At 37.0% G+C, this 21,089-nt stretch overlaps 1 protein-coding gene across 2 annotated transcripts; it reads left to right on the forward strand.

Moving 5' to 3' along the window:
- The first annotated feature begins 751 nt into the window (after positions 1-751).
- LOC132102807 (kell blood group glycoprotein homolog) lies at positions 752-19,319 on the forward strand. Of its 2 annotated transcripts, XM_059507464.1 has the most exons (18): positions 758-1,258; positions 2,077-2,251; positions 2,330-2,650; positions 3,489-3,616; positions 3,747-3,905; positions 13,647-13,718; positions 13,830-14,018; positions 14,929-15,089; positions 15,194-15,311; positions 15,417-15,512; positions 15,599-15,697; positions 15,785-15,862; positions 16,045-16,148; positions 16,578-16,667; positions 16,913-16,980; positions 17,065-17,225; positions 18,507-18,596; positions 18,675-19,319. In XM_059507464.1, exons 1-18 carry the CDS (start codon positions 1,232-1,234, stop codon positions 18,837-18,839), a joined length of 2,301 nt encoding a protein of 766 aa, XP_059363447.1. In that variant the 5' UTR covers positions 758-1,231; the 3' UTR covers positions 18,840-19,319. The 2 variants fall into 2 exon arrangements, with proteins under 2 accessions (XP_059363449.1, XP_059363447.1); XM_059507466.1 differs by lacking the exons at positions 16,913-16,980; positions 18,675-19,319 and having other exon boundaries at positions 752-1,258.
- Positions 19,320-21,089: the final 1,770 nt, after the last annotated feature.

Raw genomic sequence — 21,089 nt, forward strand, 5'->3', positions numbered from 1 at the left:
TACTGTCTATCTGTTTTTTCATTGCTCTCTGTTTCTCTATGCACCTTTTTCCCTCGACTGTCTTGTTCTCGTATTTCATGTAACCGAATAAACCGATGGCTCCCATCATTTAAAAAAATAAAAATAAATCTTACATGACCAAATCCAACACATAATGCATGATCTGTTGTTTTTGTTATTACTGAGTTTTTATACATCATGTCTTCACAGTTGCCTTATTTTCATGCTGGTATCACAGTACTGCTAAATGCAGTGAGCTGTTTTCGACCAGTTGAACACTTCTGGTTTAGCTTCCATGTATTTACCATTAACTAGTACTTTGTCTCTTTTTTTTTGTAAAAAAAATCATCTCTTAATCTGTGAATGTGTGCATGTTTACGGTCGAAAGTATGCCAGCGTGTTATTTTTGCTATCATTGTTTTCCTTCCACATTTGTACTGTATTCTGGACTAATAAAAGTATGAAATTGACAAACCAAGCACTTTTTTGATCGGTCACTGGACCTAAAAGATGTTTCTTGAATGTCTTAGTCTCTCACGTCTCACTCAGTTTCATGTTCTTCTTACAGTTATGTGTATTTTTGAAGTTCTGTATATGTTTGTGGTTTAGTCATGTGACGGCTTCCAAACAAGTTCGTTCCCACGCAATGTGTGACGTGCTCTTTTGTGGTTTTGCTCCTCTCACACCCCCTCATTTCTTATCAGCTCGCCCCAGCCTCACATGCACCACTGATAGTCAGGAGTGCCGACGTCGGTGTATGTAAAAATTTCACACTGAAGGTGTATATAAATGAATATTAACCATGCCACTTAATATACATTACTAAGGAGCTTTAAAAATTTACTTTTCCCATTTAGTGTTTGTGTTTCCCCAAGTTTAAGTTTGGTGACTTGATCCAATTGATGGATTTTGGAGGAAAATCATCTTTTGGCCCTCGTGAATTTAAGAAATGGTGAGATTCCTGAAATGCATGCATAAACGCCCCATTTATGTGTGTGTGTAAAAGAGAGGGGTCTTGTGGGAAGCCAAGTCATTACATGTTTATCAGTCAGAGAAAGTGAACAGAGAGTGTGATGAGGGAAGATAGTAGTTGGATGACTTGTGGTTGACGGAAGAGAGATAGAAAGAGGAACAGTGTGACGAAATAGAAAGCTTCGCTGGAAGAACATTATGTTGGAAGAATTCTGACCAAACGGACACAAAAGAGAAAAGAAAGGAGAAGAAGAACAGGATGGACGAGAACCCAGCTGTTCGTCAGGTGAGGCTTTCAAGATATACCCACTGTTTTCCATTTTTGGGCTTTTGCCAGTTTTATTTATAGGACCGTGGTAGTCACAGGAAATGACACAGGGTGATGGGATCAGGAAACACCACAAGCCAGATTTGACCTGGGGTTACCCATGTAACCAGAGTTTTTGCCTAAATTATAAAGTTCTATATAGATGGGTGGTGTTGTGTAAAGCAGACTCCCAGTTCAATGTCCTCTAGTCAACGATATGCCCTTATATTGTTGTAGTGTTGCTTCTCCTATAGTTTTTTTTTTTTACATTGTAAAGGAAATTTTTTTCTTTTACTTCTGAAAGCTTTAAGAGACCCTTGTGAACTGCATTGCGCTTTGGTTAACCGGAGTTCGAATCTCGGCTTGTTGTCCTTTCGTTACGCACTAAACGTTCTGTCAGCTCTCCAATATTGTGTAAGCGATGTAAAAATAAATGAGAAAAGAAAAGAAAGACAATACATGTAGAAAAGATTACTTCAAATCAAAATGTCATATCCCTGTGTTTATTCATTTGAGGAGAAACTGTATGTTAAGCAGGGAAATACATTTTCCCTTAAAACAAAGACATTTAATGAGGTTTAACGAAACAAGTGTGTTTCTTCATTTTCATTGTTCTTTAGTGAACATTCATTGGATTCGCTCTCATTGTGGATGTTTGACTGCCAGTGTGATTTCAATTGGTCATAAGAGCTATGCATTCCTGCTTTACCCAGTTGTGCTGTTAAATGGACATTTCCGTACATCCATCTCTATAAAACATAGACAGTGAGTAATTTGCTAACCTTATATCCCCACAGGAAATGGTCACAACGCCAGAGGAACAGCCTCCAACACATCCAGTGGTCTGCAACAAGTACCGCAGGATCCTATTGGTTGGTTTTGCCTTCTCTCTCTTTGTAGCTGTGTTAGGTTTGGGAGTCTATTCCCACCTGCAAAATACTGCAGACCCCTGGACGTCACAATGGAAATCAGGTACAATGCTAGGAACTACAGTAGAACTCATGGTATAGTTTTAATAACAGTGGTCCTAATATCTCTCTCTTGTTCCAGCTGGTCCTCCTTGCCTTTCTCCCGCCTGTCTAAGAGCATCACAGCTTTTTTCTGTTGCCATGGATCCCTTTTCTCACCCCTGTGACTACTTCCTGTTTGCTTGTGGGACAGGTGGATCTTACTCCAGCGAGGAGAGACAAGAGAGTATCAAGAGGGTCTTCAATGAAGACAACACAGAACTAGACAAAAAAAGAGAAGCGAGGACAGGAGGAATAGTAAGGTTGAGAAGAGAGACAGATTTCCAAGGAGAAAGTGATGGGCATCAAGTCAAATTTCCAGACAGAAAGACTGCTTTACTGAAAACTATTAAGGAAATACTAGGTTAGTGAAATTCCACTATGGATATTTGTACCTGAAATAGTTTCCATATCTGCTTCTATCTGTCTATCTTCTTGAACCCAAACTGGTTTTCTGGTCTTCTTGTCGGTCAGACTGCTCTCTTGGCTAGTTTTAAAGAGGTTGTGGCACAAAAAGTTGCATTGTAACGTAAGTAGCAACAGATCTTTTCTTCCGCATTGTGACAACCATCTGAGTTAAAACGAAAATAAGAAATTGTAAATTAATCGATTATAAGAAAGGGGCGGGGTTTAAATGGATTAAGTGATTGGAGAAATCCAGAATACGTCACTAGAGAGAAGTCTGGTGTTACACTGGAAGACTGAGGGATGACGTTGATTAAAAACGACAATAATGTGATTACAATAATAAAAAAAAAATTACAATAATAAAAAAGAAACATGCATTGATGTCTCATTTACAATAAGATTAATAAGATGCATTTAAAATATTTATAGGGTGTATGTCTGGAGCACCAGCTTTAACTAAATCCAGCAATTCATCTTTGGCTGGTTTAAGTCTAATGGTTGATCTATTTTCTAGTGATTTATATAACGCTCAGTGTATATGTTGCTCTATGTGTCTATCATTCTGTCTATCGCTTCTTCTGCTGTTCTTGTCCAAGGCTAGACTTTTTTAATGATCAGGCAAGACTTTGTCAAAAAAATTTGTCGTAACAAACTTTTCTTTTCTAGTAAAAAAGAAAAATGGCATGGTTTTGCCTCCGATGAACCAGAAAACTATTTAGTAGGCATTTATGGTATTGTAGAGAACAATCTTGAATCGTCTTGACATTCAGTCTGTGTGATCCCTGTGTGATCAGAGGCTCCTGAGGAGGGCGTTTCTGGGAATGCTGCAGAACAGAAAGCAAAGAAATACTTCAAAACCTGCATGGATGCAGAATCTCCAGAGAAAGTGGGCTCAAAACCCTTCCTCACATTAATCCAGCAGGTACACACATTTTTAGGATAAAGGAAACTATAAAAACACTTGCATTGCCTTGTGTATTTTGCTCCGATGTTCTTTTTCTTTTGCTTCACTTTGAATCCCCCCACCCCTCTCTCTCTCTGTGTGTGTGTAGTTAGGTGGCTGGGCAGTATCAAAAGGAATGAATCGGACAGATTTTAACACTACCCTCACCCTGCTAATGGGCCAGTACTCCACATTTCCTTTCTTCAGTGTGTATGCAGGGTCAGACTCTGGTAAAGAGCAAGCGGCTTCCAGTCAACACTACATACAGGTGATTACATATGAAAGTAGAATACAAGCAATTAGTAGCATGATTTACAGTTTTCTCAATACTTGAAACAACAGTATGTTACGGAGCCCCGCACATGGCATATAGGAAAAAATAGTAGGCTAAATCATGCACAAGTCCTTTTAGGCAAGTCGTGCCACTCGGCCGCCATCTTGGCAACGCCTCCGGGCAGCTATTTCAGACTAACAGCACCAGGCTCCTATCTAAATGAATGGGCATAGAGTCAGAACTGCACTTTCACTGGTCACCGGGACATAAAAACTGCATGTATAGAAACAGCAGTAAAATATAATAAAAATCGCTGGAAAATGTTGATGACTTTACCCCAAAAACAATAAAACCCCATTATAAACGAGGCATTTGTTGCATCCAGTGGGGACATAGTTACTGATTATAATGACTTGTACTGTCATTACTTTTTACACGTATAAACATAAGACATTGTCTGCATTTGTGATCTGAGAAACAACAAACAACAAGCTATGAAAACAGAATAGCTGTAACATTGTAGTCTACTCTCCCAGTTTCAGGAAACAGTCCTCTGTAAAATGCATTGCACAAACATAAATATTTGGTTTGAACTGTTCTGAAACATGGTTTGTAAATACAGCTTAACCACTGATTTCTAGTTGTTTCCTCTTTTGGAAGGCTACACAAATTACTTTTGCAATGTAACACAGTGTCTCCCCGACATGGCAGCTGCGGCAGCAACAATACTACAGGGAGAATCAAAGTTATGGCTTCTTTCTATGTGTGAACATTTGGCCGGTGTTATGCAAATCTTTCCACACATGTTTGAACAAATTGTTTTAGGAGGGTGTGGACGAGTCTTCAGGGGGTCATCGGATGTCCAAGTTGATATGATTCTTTAAGGTCTTAACGAAAAGTCTGTAACTTAGTTTGGTTAAAAAAAAAATTGTTGCCGTCAAAAACTGTTCTTTTCAGAGCGAGCTGTTTGGTAGCATTTTCCTTTAAATGTTAATGATCTCTGATGACCCCGTCCCTCTCAGAGAGTTTACTTTTGCCGCATTCATTATAAAGCTTGCTAATTAGCACATTATTATGAAAGGGGATTTGCAAAGATAAAAAATAAAAAAAACCTTATACTAACTTCTTTGGTAGGTGAAGCTGGACCACAAATGATTTGCGCGAAGATAGACAATCAGGGTATCTTCCGTCCATTACAAATCCGTTTTCAATTAAAAAAACTGAAAATGAAAGACTCAAGAGGATTCAATTATGTGAATAATGGTTAGAGAGTCGGACTGGCAATCGAAAGGTTGTGAGTCCGAGTCTCGAGCTGGCAGGAATTGTAGGTGGGGGGAGTGCATGTACAGTTCTCTCTCCACCTTAATTACCACGACTTAGGTGCCCTTAAGCAAAGCACCGAACCCCCAACTGCTCCCCGGGCGCTGCAGCATAAATGGCTGCCCACTGCTCCGGGTGTGTGTTCACAGTGTGTATGTGTATTCACTGCTCTGTGTGTGTGCACTTTGGATGGGTTAAATGCAGAGCACAAATTCTGAGTATGGGTCACCATACTTGGCTGAATGTCACATCACTCACTCAAGTGAGAGAAAATTAATTCAATAACGAGCAATGGAAAAATCGCTTGTTTTTTCGTTTTCCATTTAGTTTAACAAAGGGAAAATGAGTTTTTGGCTCGATATCTCTTTTTGTAGTTTGGGGTTCACAAATAGGTTTCATATGATAGAGTCATTTACTACTTACCTGTCAGTGGGATTTCTGGGTGTGGTGACTTCCACACAGTCTGTCTATTCGTGGTGATATAGTGGTACATAGTGACAGCCTCATATCATTCTCTGGTTCCAGCCTTGCCCTGTACTTGTTCTTTAGATATGCCAGTGTGGAAAAACCACTCTCGTAGAGGTATGTAGTTGGAAAGGGTAAAAGACACCTCACTGCTTTTACTGTAAGCTCTGGAAATTCTGTCTGGCAACTTATCCAGAACTTCACAAGGGGTTGTGTATCATACACATGCCTCCTGACAGAGTCTGTGGACATCTCTATGAGCTGATCCTCTTCTACAGTAGTTAAGCTTGACCCTGCTGCTGCATCATCACTGAATGGGAGCAGGATCCATTTGCTGTCACAGCGCCACTCATCAGAATCATTAAAGTACTTTCAGAATTGAAGCATAAGCTTCCTCAAATGCTCACACACAATGTCTTTAATGTCAGTGCTGTCAGAATATTCCTCAACTGAAGGGAACATAGCCAAGTTCCCACTCTCCACTCTTTCTATCCATCTTTTTTTTTTTTTTTTTACTTTATTTTTCACAAATGTTATTTTACAAAAATAACAAAACAGCAGACCACAAAACAAAAACACAGAGCATCTAGTTTGCACACACACAATACCATTAGACTATTACACTTAATATTTCAGCATATTAAAATCGAGTAATACTTGTCAATACCTAAAGGCAGAGTTCTGTTTCATATAACTGTCCCATTTTTTCCAATAATGTTTACATTTGTCCGAGGCCAACCTTATTGGGAATGTGAGTCTTTCCATTTCGCGAATGTCTGTGATGATCTGGAACCAGTCTGTTTTGGAGGGAACATCTTCACACAGCCATTTGCGTGTTATGGCTTTCTTTGCACCAGCTAATAGTATTGACAGAAGATACTTCTCTGATTTTGTTAACTCTTGAGGTAGATTACCTAAATAGACTATTGTGAAATCGCATAGCAAGGCCAGTCCAGTTATGCTTTTTATTTCTTTTACCACCATTGACCAGAAGGGTGTAATTTTGGTACAACTCCAAAAAATTTGAAAATGGTTTGCTTTGATATCACCGCAGTTTCTCCAACACACAGCTTTGTCTGGATCTTTACATTGTTTACTCTTAACATATGGTGAAATGAAGAAACGTACAATGTTTTTCCATATAAACTCCCTCCAAGTACCAGAAGATGAGGTATTCATGGCAGTCTTACATATGTTCAACCAATCATCTTCAGAAATTAATATATCTGCTTCTTTTTCCCATGTCTTTCTAATAAATGTGGTTGAGAGGTTTCTTGTAGCTTGTAAACATGTATATACCTTTGATATTTGTTTCTTAGGGGCATTACCTTTGCAAGATTCTAACAGGAGTTTAACCAGTCCAACTTCTTCTTCCATAAAATTTATATTCTTGTCATAATAGTGCCTCAGCTGAAGATATTGGAACAAATCATGTTTTTGTAAATTATATGTCTCTGAAAGTTGTGAGTAACTTTTAAGAACCTTCTTATCTGAAAGAGCCCAATATCCCGTGATGCCTTTTTGAGACCAATGCACAAAACCACAATCTGTCTTTGAAGGTAAAAACTCAGAATCATAGGCTGGCCATCTTAAACATCTGGCCCTCCTCTCAGTATTGCTGTTTTTTAGTATTTTAAACCAAATTTCTATTGGTACTGTTATCCAGGAAGGTAGCAATTATGAATTTAAATGTTTATTGAGAAGAGGTTTATCACCGAGCATGGACTGTAGGGGGGTGTCAAAATATGACTGATCTATTACCTTCCATTTAGCCTCGCATGTCGCATGTCACTCCAGCCTATCAGTACTCGCAGCTGTGCTGCTTTGTAGTAATCTTCCAAACATGGCAAAGCCAATCCGCCTTTCTCCTTTTGCAACTGTAATGTTTGGAACTTTATTCTTGGTTTTTGTTTTGCCCAAATAAAATGTGACATCATTCTATTCCAATCATAAAATTGTTTGGGTGGTATCCGAATTGGCAATGCCAGGAACAAATAGAGAATTCTTGGTAACACATTCATTTTGATAATATCAATCCTATTATACATATTCATTGGCAACAGAGACAACCGCTGTATATCAGCTTTAATATTTGAGGTCAATATAGCATAATTCTTCTCAAACAATCTAGAAAGATCTTTTGGAATTTGGATTCCTAAATATTTTATTTAGTTATTTTTCCAGTTGAATTTTGACAATTTTTTAATATCTATGGATGGGTGATAGTTAAATGAGATATTCTGAGTTTTCTGCTAATTTAATTTGTATCCTGAATAGGTACCAAATTCTTTAAGTAAGGACAAGAGGTTGGGTAAACTCACTCTAGGGTTAGATAATGTTAAGAGGACATCATCAGCATACAAGCATGCTTTATGTTCCGAGTCTCCTATGATAATACCTGAGATGTTTTTATGTTCTCTGATTGCTTGAGCAAGAGGTTCAATAAAGAGAGCAAAAAACGTCGCACTAAGGCGGCAGCCCTGTCGACAGCCTCTTTCTAAATTCACAGTGTTGGAAAGGTCACCATTTATTTTAATTCTGGCAGATGGCGAGTCATACAAAGATCTTATACATCCAATAATATTACTATTAAATCCAAATCTGTTTAAAACTAGGTATAAATATTCTCAACCAACAGAATCAAATGCTTTTTCAGCATCGAGACTAACGGCTATTGATTCTTTATTTTTCATTTTATCAAAAAGATGGAGGGTCCGCCTTACATTATCATGAGTTTGTCGGTTTCGGACAAATCCAGACTGATCTGTGTCTGTTAGTTCAGGGACAATTGATTCAAGCCTCATGGCTAATATTGTTGCAAATATACGGTAATCAATGTTTAAAACCGATATTGGCCTATACGAACCACATTCAATTTTGTCTTTGCCTGGTTTGTGGATAACTGAAATCACCGCCCGTTTCCAGGATGGTGGTATTTCTCCTCCTGTTAAGATGTGGTTAAAACAATTTTTAAGTTGGGGAATAATTAATTGTCGGAAATGTTTGTACCACTCTGCGGGGTAACCATCCTCACCTGCCATTTTGTTTACTTTCAATTTAGAAATTGTTCTACTAATTTCCTCCTCTGTTATTAATTGATTTAACCTTTCGTTCTGTTCTGTTCCTATTGATGGTAGGTCAAGCGAGGACAGAAAACGGTTTGTAGCTTCTTGATCCATTGGGTGTGGTTGGGTATATAGTTGCGTATAGAAAGCTGCAAAATAATTTTGTATGTCTTTCAAATTATAGTGTATGTTGTCATCCTGAGGGTTTTTCACCTTGTGAATAAATCTATCAGCCTGCTGTTTACGTAATCTCCAAGCAAGAAGTTTCTTAGCTTTGGGACCATTTTCATAGTAATTTTGCTTCATGAATTTGGTTTTCTTTTCTATTTGATCCTCATAGGCCCTGTTTAAAGTTTGCTTTATTTCTGCTATATTTTCTAATAAGTCATTATTATTATTTTGCATATGTTCTTTTTCAAGGGACTTTAGTTCTGCGGTCAAATCATTGATACGCCTTTCTCTTTCTTTTTTCTTCACAGAAGACCACATAATCAATTTTCCCCTAAGAACGGCCTTTAAGGCGTCCCATAATATACTTTGAGAAGTGCAAGTGTCATTGTTATAGTCTGTATAGTCTCAAATTTCTTTTCCAACAAAATTATGAAATTCACCATCTTTTAAAAAACTGGTGTTCAGTCTCCATTAATGTTTCTTTACGGTCATTATCCAAATGTAATGTTAAACATACATCTGCATGATCGGATATGTCCTTCACTCCTATTTCACATTCTACAATTCTATGTCTGTCAGCGTTTAGCATAAAAAAATAATCTAATCGTGAATGCACACGATGAGAATGAGAAAAAAAAAGTATAACTCCTGTTTGTTGGATACAGACTTCTCCATACATCCATCATCCCAACTTCCTTAAGCATTTTCTTAACAAGGATTGCCTCTGCTTGAGGTTTTTTAATTTTGCTCGAAGAATCTATGGAGGTATTAAGACAAATATTCAAGTCACCTCCACAAATAAACACTCCCGATATTTCTGTTGCAATAAGGTCAAACATTCTCTTAATTAGACAATTGTCTTTACCTGGTGGTCTATACACATTTAAGAGAGTCACTTCTTTATGATCTATATATCCTTTAACCAATATATAACGTCCTTGTCGCTAACCTGAAATGAAAATTGGAAATTTGGAAATTGGAAAATTGGAAGAATAGCAACTCCTCTAGAATTAACTTTTGAGTATGAAGAGTAATACAAGTTTTTAAATCCCATTTTGCGTATCTTTTCGTGCTCTGCTTCTGAAAAGTGCGTTTCTTGCCAGAATATTATGTCATATTTCCCACGTTTCATTTTAGCAATACCCTTGCTTCTTTTAATTGGGTTATGTAAACCATTTACAGTAAGGGTAATTACCTTATAGTGCTGTTTAACCGTCATCTTTATGGGGGTATAGAATAATGTACATATATCTCTCTAGATGCTCTGTTGAACAAACAAAGGTCTGCAAAGAAGAACGTAAAACACACCTGAACAAAAAAGAAAAAAAAGGGTGACTTCCAAAAGTGAAGTATAAGTCCACCTTCATGTTTGGGGGGGTGGGGGGAGGGCCTGGAGAACCAGGGCATCCCTCTCAGTGCTGCCACTCTTCATGTCCTCTATCGTAGCAGCGCAAAGAGAAAGCGTTCCTCATGCGACGGGCAATAACAATGTCACTCTTTTTTAAGGGCGGAGTCATAATCCTCTGTTTACTTTTCTATTCCAGCACGTAGAGATGACTAGCTGGGGCGTTTTAGTTAGTCCTTATTATCGGGGCGCTTGAATATTTTCAGCTTTTCCTGAATTTGTTTTGTGCGCTCCTCTCTGTTCCGACCGGTTCCACGCGCTGATTCCCAAGGGGTTTTCCTCGACCTGTGAGTGGGTGCAGCGGGTGCGGTGTCCTCCACCACATCATCTTGTATTAGCCCTCTCTTCAAGTCGTCCGTAGCTTCCTCTAGACTTTTGTAGATGATTGGGCCTTCATCAAAGAATACGCGAAGTCTGGCTGGGTACATAGTTTGGAAACGACAGCCTTTCTCTTTCAGCATTTTCTGATTGGGTTGTAAGATTTGCGCTTAGAGAGAATGTCACTGGGGTAGTCGTGGTCAAAATACACACGTTTTTGAATTGAATAGTCTTTTTCTCCCATGGCGCACACAGCACTTTCTCCTTCGTTGTGTGCTCTAGAAAGCACATGACAATGGATCTGGGATTAGCACTCGGTGGTGGTTTGGAGCCTAGTGAGCGGTGGCAGCGCTGTATGTTAAGTGTCGTATTAGCGAGAGAAAGCTCTGATTTTAAAAAGTTCTCCATGAAAAGTTGAATATTGGTGCCTTCGGATTCTTCGGTTATACCATGTATGCGAATATTGTTCCTGCGTGAACGTGCTTCCAGCTCTGTTACTTGTGTTTGGAGCTCCTTTTGCATGTACAGAGCATGTTCCAGGGCATCATAAACATCGGCATTGATCTCCTCAATGTCTGCCACTCTGCTCTGTCTCCTCCACTCTTTGAGTCACTCCTTTTAATTCTTCAGCCATGTCGTCCATACGAAACCACTCACTTCAGTATTTAATGCCCCAATCTTGTCAATCAGCTCATTTTTAGCGTCATCTTGAACTTTTTCTTAGCGCTGCAATGATGGTAGCTTGAATAGCTTCCATACTTTTGTTATCTTTAGCTAGTTCGTTAGCTGCGTTGGTTTCTGAGGATAAAAGATCTGCCGGTTGAGTAGTTGTTTGCTGATTCGCCCTTGTTCTTCTTTGTTTACCCCCTGACATACTATATTGGACTATAATTTTCAGTTTTTGAGGTACTTTTCCATCAGGGAGCGTAAGACCGTCAGGGAGCTAAGATATTATGCTTTTGCTCGCTTCCTCGTCATCCCGGAAGTCTTTCTATCCATCTTGACATTTTTTTAACAAATGAATCTTTAAAAATAAATTAATCTCTCCCATGCATTGAAGTGTTCAACTTGTTAAGCTCTGCAAAAACATTGGTGAGATACGCCAGCTTAGTTAACCAGTGGCTGTCCTTGAACATGTACGCCAGTTCAGTGCACTTCTTCTCGCACAAGAAAGTATAGATAGCGTCACGTAGTTCAAACACACGGGCGAGCACCGGGCAGCGAGACAGCCATCTCACCTCTGAATGGTAAAGGAGAGAGGTGTGTTCACTTCCTAAGCCTTGACATAGGGATGCAAACAGGCGTGTATTTAATGCTTTTCGTTTTATCAGGTTTACAGTTTTAACAACAGCATCAAACACCTCGCTGAACTCAACACTGAGATCTTTGGCGGCCAGAGCTTCTCTATGAATCATGCAGTGTGTCCAAATTATCGCCGGTGCTACTTTCTTTACGTGCCCAATCAATCCAGTCTGGCTCCCACTCATTGCTCTGGCTCCATCGCTACATAGCGCCACACACTTCTGCCACGAAATATTGTGTTCTTTGAAAAAGTCATCAAGGGCTGAAAAGATCTCGGCACCTGTAGTTCGCCCTGGCAGTGGTTTGCAAAAGAGAAATTCCTCGCACATCGCACTATTATCCTTGTATCGCACAAATGCCAAAAGTTGCGCGTCATTTGTTATATCTGTCGTCTCGTCTAATTGAATTGAAAATCCCTGAACTGATCGAAGTTTCTCTATCAGCTGCTCTTTCACATCATTTGCCATTTCCTCAATTCGACGTCTGACTGTGCTATCGGACAAAGGAATAGTTTTTAATTTATTAGCACATTCTTCGTTCATCATGGTTGTACACGTCTATAGCTGCTGGCAAAATCAGCTGTTCTGCAATTAAATTAGGCTTTTTGCATTGTGCAACTCTGAGAGCCACCAGATATGAGGCTTTCAGTGCATTTTCACTTACTTTTGCACTCTTTCTCATGAGCGTCTGCTGTCCTTTGAAATCACGCAACATCTGTTGCATATACTCAATAGGCTTGGCCTTCAAGAAGCTGTGATGTGTCTCCATATGACGAGAAAGTTTCGACGGTTTCATCATGGATTCATTTGAAAGCAACGTTGAACATACGAAACACAGTGGTACCTCCTCTCCTGTTTTGTCAGTCGTTACTGTAAATCCATATTTAACATAATCTTCACTGTATTTCCTTTTTCGTTTCCCACTATGTTTCCCTGTTTCCTCCGAAGTTGTAGCTTTGTCTGAAGAGCATGCAGCAGAAGCCTGTCCATCTGTCGTGACATCTGTCAATTTCCTCACTAAAAAGCGATCCATGCTTAGTGCTGACTAGCAATCTTCGCCTTAGTTAGAAACGTTAGCTAACAGCTCCACTCCACTCCAAATTTAAATTCACCAATATTAAGGGTTTTTAAAAAGAAATTCCGAGATGCTGGTCTATTTCGCGCACAAGATGAATCTGTACGTATATGACGTTGGGGACGCAAAACATACTGTTAGCAAAGCATAGACCTGATAGGTGCAAACTGGCCTATCCTGTGTCAGTTTGAATCTCAACTCCTCTATATTATTTTAGATATTTTCATTAAATTTAGTATTCACACCAATGTGCAAATATTCTGGAAATGTTTGGAAAAATAAATTATTTAATAGTGGAATTACGTAGGCTGGAATGCATGTCACGGACTACATGCAATGCCGCCGCGGACCACCAGGGGGAAAGTTTATTTCCACCACAGAACAAAAAATAAAAATGGTAATTGTGACTTTGTATCTTACAATTCTAACTTTCTATTCTGAATTTATATCCCACAGTTTACTGTTTTCTTGGAATTCAGATTTACGATTTATAAACTCAAAGCAGTGCTTTGTATTACGCCCCTGTGTGATTAAATCTTCAATATTTTGGTTTGTTTTTTGAGATTGTTTTACACTCTATAGCTTGGTTAAAAATGTCCATGTACATTTCCATAGATTGATGAGCCATATTTTCAATTCCCTATTGACTGGAATAGCAAGACACAGAAATCCAAAGCTAGTACCCGGGTAGGTATTTTCTATTCTATAGCACCACACGTGTTCATATTGCATTATTTCTAAAGGGTTCTTTGGTATTTTGCTAACTTCTCTTTTGTTGTTTCTGTTCCTCTTTCTCAGTATTTGCGCCCATTCTACATGTCTTGTGGTCAGTACTTGGCTCTCTTGGGTGTACCCTCCAATGAAACCACTCAGCACTGCGGTCTTTACATATCTCTATCCACAACTCTGGCTCTGGGTGCGTCCCCTCTCAGCTACCGCCTCAGTCAGAAGTTACTCTACCGCAGAATTACCATCCAAGAGCTACAGGTCTGTGCGTACATATGATTCGCTCTGAAATTATAAATGGGTTAGTTACAAATAAGAAAAGTAGTCACTTAACTGAATGATACTGAAGTAGTGAATTGCATAACTAATTATTATTAATGATATGAATAATAATCCCTTCTCTGCATTGTCTCTCTTGTGGCTAAGCAGTAACTGAGTGCCTATATGATATACCATTAGAATGTAAGTTATTGGTTAATACATGCTAGCTAGCTAGCTCTACCCCAATGACATTGATTGCTGGATATTTACATTTTCTCCATCATCATCCTGCCTCATCTGGTTCTCACCCCTCGAATTGTTCATCTCCAGACTTTAAAGACTGATATTATACAGCCATTATACAATCCTAATTAATAATGATATTAAAACACATTTTAGTCATTATATAAAGAAATGTGCATTGTGCATAAAAATAAATACTCCAGATAAAGTTTATGATTTGATATCATTAAGTCTTAAGTGAAATATCAATAAATATATTATGGTTTGAAGTATACTTAGTATGAAATGAGTGTATTTTAAATAAATCATTGCATATTTATAATAACAACACCAGAAAAGATGATTTTGTTTTTCGAACTACATGACTTGGATTTGGGGGACAGAAGTTTTTCCAATATTAATAATATCTTTCTAAGAAATAATATTAATATGCCAACGTTATGCCAAAATGTGCCAACATTTTCAGAAATTAATTCAGAAACTAAAAACATTTGTATCATAGAAGATGTCTAGGCCTATTCAAGTTATAGTAAATGATATGCATTTATTATATATTTTTCAATACAACGATGGATCTGGACAAAAAAATTACATGTAAAATAAATAATTAACCAGAATAATATACAATACCTAAAATGTTTACTAATGGACTTCCTGTCCCTCACAGACTCTGGCTCCAGCCATTGATTGGCTTGCTTGCCTTCAAGCCACATTTCAGCCTCTTCCTATCAGCCAATCAGATCTTGTTTTAGTCCACAATCTCCCGTACATTATCCACATGTCCGAGACAATCATTAAATGGCAAGTCCAGCATGAGATGATGGGCACGTAAGTCACATTATAGTCATATTATCTTGGGCAAATGTCATAGATCTTGATTATTAACACAAATTTTTGTCTCTCCATATGTGCTTATGTGTAAATATCTGCAGCCGTCCACTTCATACATACATGATCTTTAGTCTTTTGCACACACTCATTCCCGCTCTGGACTCGAGGTTCTTCCAAACAATGAGAAACTTTTCCATTGCAACAGGAGACACACAAGAGGTGGGACTGCATTGAATAAATTACCCACAATGCCTGTTTGTGTAAAGTGAAGCAGTGCAGACTGCGTTATATATTCCTCTCACTTATACTGTCTATTGATTTTAGGAGATCCCACGCTGGTTGCGATGCATTCAGCAGACGGAGCGAGGGTTTGACGCTCTACTCAGTCATGCAATTAAAGAAAGACATGCACAGAACGAGGTACATTTTGGTTGGACCTCATGAACATGAATTTAATAGAGCAAAGTCACATTTTGATATCAGGAGTGTTTTTCTGTCCTTGCCAGGCTGAGGAGCTGATTTATGATGTTTATTTGTCCCTCAAGAAGAAACTAACAGGTTTGAGCTGGAGGGACAACAGATCATCAGCCTTTATTTTGAATAAGGTATGTTGTGAATCATATAAAACCATATCCTAATGAAACAGTACATGGATTAATGTTCAGATAATTTTGTACTGTATATTTTTTCAGATCAAATCTCTTAATCCAAGACTCTCCACTAAAACAAATAACCTCAGTCATGCAGAACTCAACCATCTCTATGCAGAGGTAAATGAATGAATTGCAATTCATTTTGATGAGTGAATTAACAATTTCATTTATGGATTCCTTCCTTCACACTGAGAGGGCTTAATTGGCCGTTTCTCTCTCTCTCTGTCTCTCTGTCTCTCTCTCTCTCTCTCTCTCTCTCTCTCTCTCTCTCTCTCTCTCTCTCTCTCTCTCTGCACCAGGTGGTTTTGAGCGAGGAGGATTTTTTCTCCAACTATCTGCAGATGCTGGTGCTGGACCAGAAGAGCAGGAGCAGACTGCTCTCACACGGCACACAGACTGAAGGGTTAGTGCTCTCATATTTGCAGTGACATTTTGGGTAATGTTTTGTCAATGTCCAATATGAGAAAATATTTTTAGTTAGAATAACATATTACGTTCATATGAATTAATAGTCTCATATTTATTTGAATTGTTTTCATCTTTCTTGGGTTGTCACTATTCAGATTTTACAGTTGTAATGTAATGGGAGTAACAACATATTATCCTCCATATTGTGATGTACATCCAAGTGAAATGGATTATTGAAAATGAAAAAAGTATAGGGCAGAGACTTGATTCTATCCATTGGTTGCTGATTGATTGGTGGAAGATCTGAATGCAAGCTTTAGGTTGATCATAGTTATGCATTTAGAATATAGATAGGGTGAATTTACATTTGTTGCCAACTTTAAGTCATCATCCATTTTGCATTTCTGTCTTCCCTCACCTCTAGTTTGTCTATCACTCCATCCATCTCTGGTAATGACATCATCATCCCTGTTGGAATGTTCGTGTCACCCTTCTTCCATTCCTCATATCCCAGGTATCTAGTGACAGCATACAGCATGAAGCAGAACATTCATTCAGTGGAAATACTATTACATTCCAAGATATAATTCACACCACTTTTAATAAAATAGTGGTATTCTGAAATGCTGCTGTGAATCATAATGAATGAATTCTGATCTTTTGATGCTACCTGTTTTTATGCATCATTTTTTAATCCACTCTTCTAGTTTTATTGTGCTCAAGATGTTATATGCATGCATTAAAATCAATATTATATAGGGCACTGAATTATGGCACACTGGGATCTCTGATGGCTAAAGATCTTCTCCACCTTCTGCTCCCTGATAGTACGTCAGTATGGACCTCAATCACTCAATGTGAATTTGCATGTGTGTGAGTGTTTTTTAATGCCGTCTGTTTTTCATCACTAGTCCACATGCAGGCCAACAATCCAGAGTCCGAGAGCATGTGCATATGGTCTCATTATCTGAGTGTGACCAAGGATCCAGGACGGGTCGGCACATTCTCTCTTTCCCCCTTTAAACAGCAGGAGGTTTGGGTGCAGTACACTGCTCTACAAGTGGCACTGGATGTAAGCTAACTTACTTTAGACCAGGGGTTTTCAATCTTTTAGATGACACAAACCCCCAAATATGACTATCCTTCTGTGGGGGGACCTTCATCATAAAAGTCTAAAATATTATTTGCTAAATATTTTGTTTCCATTCAAGGAATAGTTCAGCAAAAATGAAAATTTGTTGATAAATTACTTGCCCTCAGTTCATCCAATATGTAGGTGAATTTGTTTCTTGGAGAAATGTACCATAACATCATTTGCTCACCAGTGGATCCCCTGCAGTGAATGGGTGCCGTCAGAATGAGTGTTCAAACAGCAGATAGAGTACTCAACACAACTCCAGTCCATCAAGCAACGTCTTTTGTTGTGAAAAGCTGCGTGTCAATTCACATATTTTTTCCTTCAAATTTTTACTTCTGTCTAAATTATTGTCTAAATTATTCTCTATCCTCAATATTGCTTTCTCCAGTGGAAAAGTCATCTCGTCTGAATAAGGAGAGAAATATGCGCAGATCAAGCATTGTTTACAAGCAAAAACTATCCAAAATAGTGCTAAACAAATATGTAGGAGGAATTTGATGTGATGAATTTTTTTCACTGGGGGAAGGGTTATTATGGTAATATGGATTATGCTATAGCCAAAAAACTAAAATAAAAGTGACAGTTTAAAGTTAAAATTCCTTAATGATGGATTTTTCTTACAAACTCACAATTTTTTTTTCTTTTACATCTTTTACCTTAGAAGTTAACTGATGGACTTAAGTTATGTGCATTACTTATGACTTATTGTGATGTCTTTATCAGCTGTTTGAACTCTCATTCTGACGGCACCCATTCACTGCTGAGGATCCACTGGTGAGCAAGTGAAATAATGCTCAATTTCTCAAAATCTGTTCTGATGAAGAAAACCCATCCACATCTTGGATGGTCTGAGGGTGGGTACATTTTCAGCAAGTAAAAATTTTGGATGAACTACTCCTTTAAGCAAAAATATTGTTTTTCTGACTCACGGTAGTACTGTACTGTTATATTTATAATTTATTTTCACATTTATTTTAATCTAACTTTTAGTTATTTATTTGAACCTATTTTTATTTATCTGAAAATGTTTTATTTATTATTTATTTTTACATTATTTGCAATGTTTTTATTTTAAACTTTTAATCGCACACCCTTGCGGCCCTCAACTTGAAAACCCTTGCTCTAATCTACAACAGTCTTTTCATTGTTATTTAACGATGAACCCAACTTTCATCTTTCTCAACATTTTATGTTCCATATTTTGTTTCTCTACAGGCTTATAAGATGAGTTTCACAAGGCATCCAGAAGACTCATCTCTATCAGGCCTCTCTTACATCCACCTGTTCCTCTCTTCATTTACAAAGGTACAGAGAATGTCAATGAGAAATGTATAAGCACTCAAGCATGTGTGCTAATCAAAATGTTCACATCATATGTTACAGGTATCGTGTGACGCTGACTCCTATCATGAGTTCATGCCCTTTGAACCTTCCTTCCTGGTGACAGTCCTGTGTTCAAACTCTGGCTTCTGCCCCAAACCGCTGACCTGTGTGAATAAATTTCAGAGTTTTCCTCGAGAGATGTGTCAGAGTCGGACGCTGCACTGAATCGTGTCTGATGAGACCTTTTGGAGCTTGTTTGGGACTATTGAACCATTGGAGCTGCTCAATGTTTAGTAAAAGAAGGTCATTCCAGAGATCATAAAACTTTTTATATTCACTTGTTAAGTAATGGGTTTAGTAAACATACATTTAAGCAATATCATCACCTTTGATAAGTCATGTACAGTATGATGAACAGTTAAAACCTGCTTGTTTCTCTCACAGCACTTAGAAAATGTACCATGCTTTTACTATAGAATTGAATTTGTGGGGAAATGTTGATTGATAAAAAATATATATTTTTGGGAAGGGAGGGAATTAAGAATATTTTTTTCATAGTTTGTTTACAATGTCACACTGGTTTACATGTGGTTACTATTAAAAGCCACAGTTAAACTGGTTACTGTCTGAATGTATCATGAATGCCACTATTTAATTTGAAATGTATTATATTTGGATGAAACATTAAAAAAAGTATTTTTTGCATGTGTGCTTTTTGGTCTGTTGTCAAGGAATTTCATACATATACTATTTATTGTTTTAGCGCAGAACATTAATCAGTACAAAAATTAAAGGATTATGTACATGAAATAGAGATTACATCAAAATGCAAAATACATAGATTAATAATAATTTTGAATATAATAATAATTAGGAAATGTCTTTGTCATGATTATGAATTAATCTAATTCTTAATTTCTAATTGGGTGTGTGTTTATAAATTCTATATTATTGTTTTCATAATAGCATTTAATGTATTTTCAGAACCTAAATTCTCTATTGTAATTATGTGAAACAATAACGGCACAGTTTACACCAGAAAATACATATTTCATTATCTAACGTGAATAAAGTATTTTAGATATGACCATAGACTGTGTATATATATATATATATATATATATATATATATATATATATATATATGTACATGTGTATATATATGTATATGTATATATACTGTATGTATATATGTATATAAATATGCAGAGCTGGGTAGATTACTTATGAATTGTAATCGGTTACTGATTACAGATTACATGACAAAATTACTTTTGGATTACATTTAGATTACATTTGTGCTAACCCTTATTTGATATCAGATATATTTAATTAGTCTAATCTTGTACTATTTTGAGAAAGACAAAGAAAAAATATATTCCAAAAATATATTTAGTTTACCAACAAGAGCCACAATAGCTTCTTTTTCAAGTGCAATATATGCAAAGTTAATACTTAAAAAATACTAATAGTAATGTACCTTGCTGCTAGTGCTTGCTAGTAACACTGAATAAAACAAAATCACATCTTGTGATTTTAAAGCATATTTACTTAGAATTAAGTAAATTTAGAAAACAGCTACATTACAAAAAAAAAAATATTGAAAAACATGAAATTCACAGCAATGTCACTTCTAGGTCAAATATTTAATCTAAAAAAAAAACACATTTTAAGTGCATAGTAACAATGAGGAAAAGACAAACAATAACATTACAAAAGGTTTATTATGAAAAAATATAAACATTAATAAAAGGAAACTATTAACTTTTAGGAGAATCAATGAATTACCATTGTGTAAATAAAATGTAATCATGTAATCCATAAAAAAGTAACTGTAGTCTGATTACGAGTATTTTAAAAAGTAGTTTACTCTAATTACAAGTACTTGAGTTTTGGAATCTGATTACTTAATCCACATTACATGTAATCCGTTACTACCCAGCTCTGTACATATGTATATATGTATATATATGTGTATATATATATGTATATATATATATATATATATATATATATATATATATATATATATATATATATATATATATATATATATATATATATATATATATATATATATATATATATATATACAGTACACACCTTCTCATTCAAAGAGTTTTCTTTATTTTCATGACTATGAAAATTGTAGATTCACACTGAAGGCATCAAAACTATGAATTAACACATGTGGAATTATATATGGAATTATATACATAACAAAAAAGTGTGACAACAACTGAAAATATGTCATAATCTAGGTTCTTCAAAGTAGCCACCTTTTTCTTTGATTACTGCTTTGCACACTCTTGGCATTCTCTTGATGAGCTTCAAGAGGTAGTCACCTGAAATGGTCTTCCAACAGTCTTGAAGGAGTTCCCCGAGAGATGCTTAGCACTTGTTGGCCCTTTTGCCTTCTGTCTGCGGTCCAGCTCACCCCTAAACCATCTCGATTGGGTTCAGGTCCGGTGACTG

This window comes from Carassius carassius, chromosome 24 (genome assembly GCF_963082965.1).
Source record: "Carassius carassius chromosome 24, fCarCar2.1, whole genome shotgun sequence".
Classification (NCBI taxonomy): domain Eukaryota; kingdom Metazoa; phylum Chordata; class Actinopteri; order Cypriniformes; family Cyprinidae; genus Carassius; species Carassius carassius.

Bases quoted from the DNA above. Each gene is read 5' to 3' on its own strand.
- LOC132102807 (XM_059507464.1), top strand. From the start codon at position 1,232: ATGGACGAGAACCCAGCTGTTCGTCAG. The intron at 15,312-15,416 runs GTGGGACTGCAT...TATTGATTTTAG, and splicing joins CAACAGGAGACACACAAGAG to GAGATCCCACGCTGGTTGCG. The intron at 18,597-18,674 runs GTACAGAGAATG...CATATGTTACAG, and splicing joins TCCTCTCTTCATTTACAAAG to GTATCGTGTGACGCTGACTC.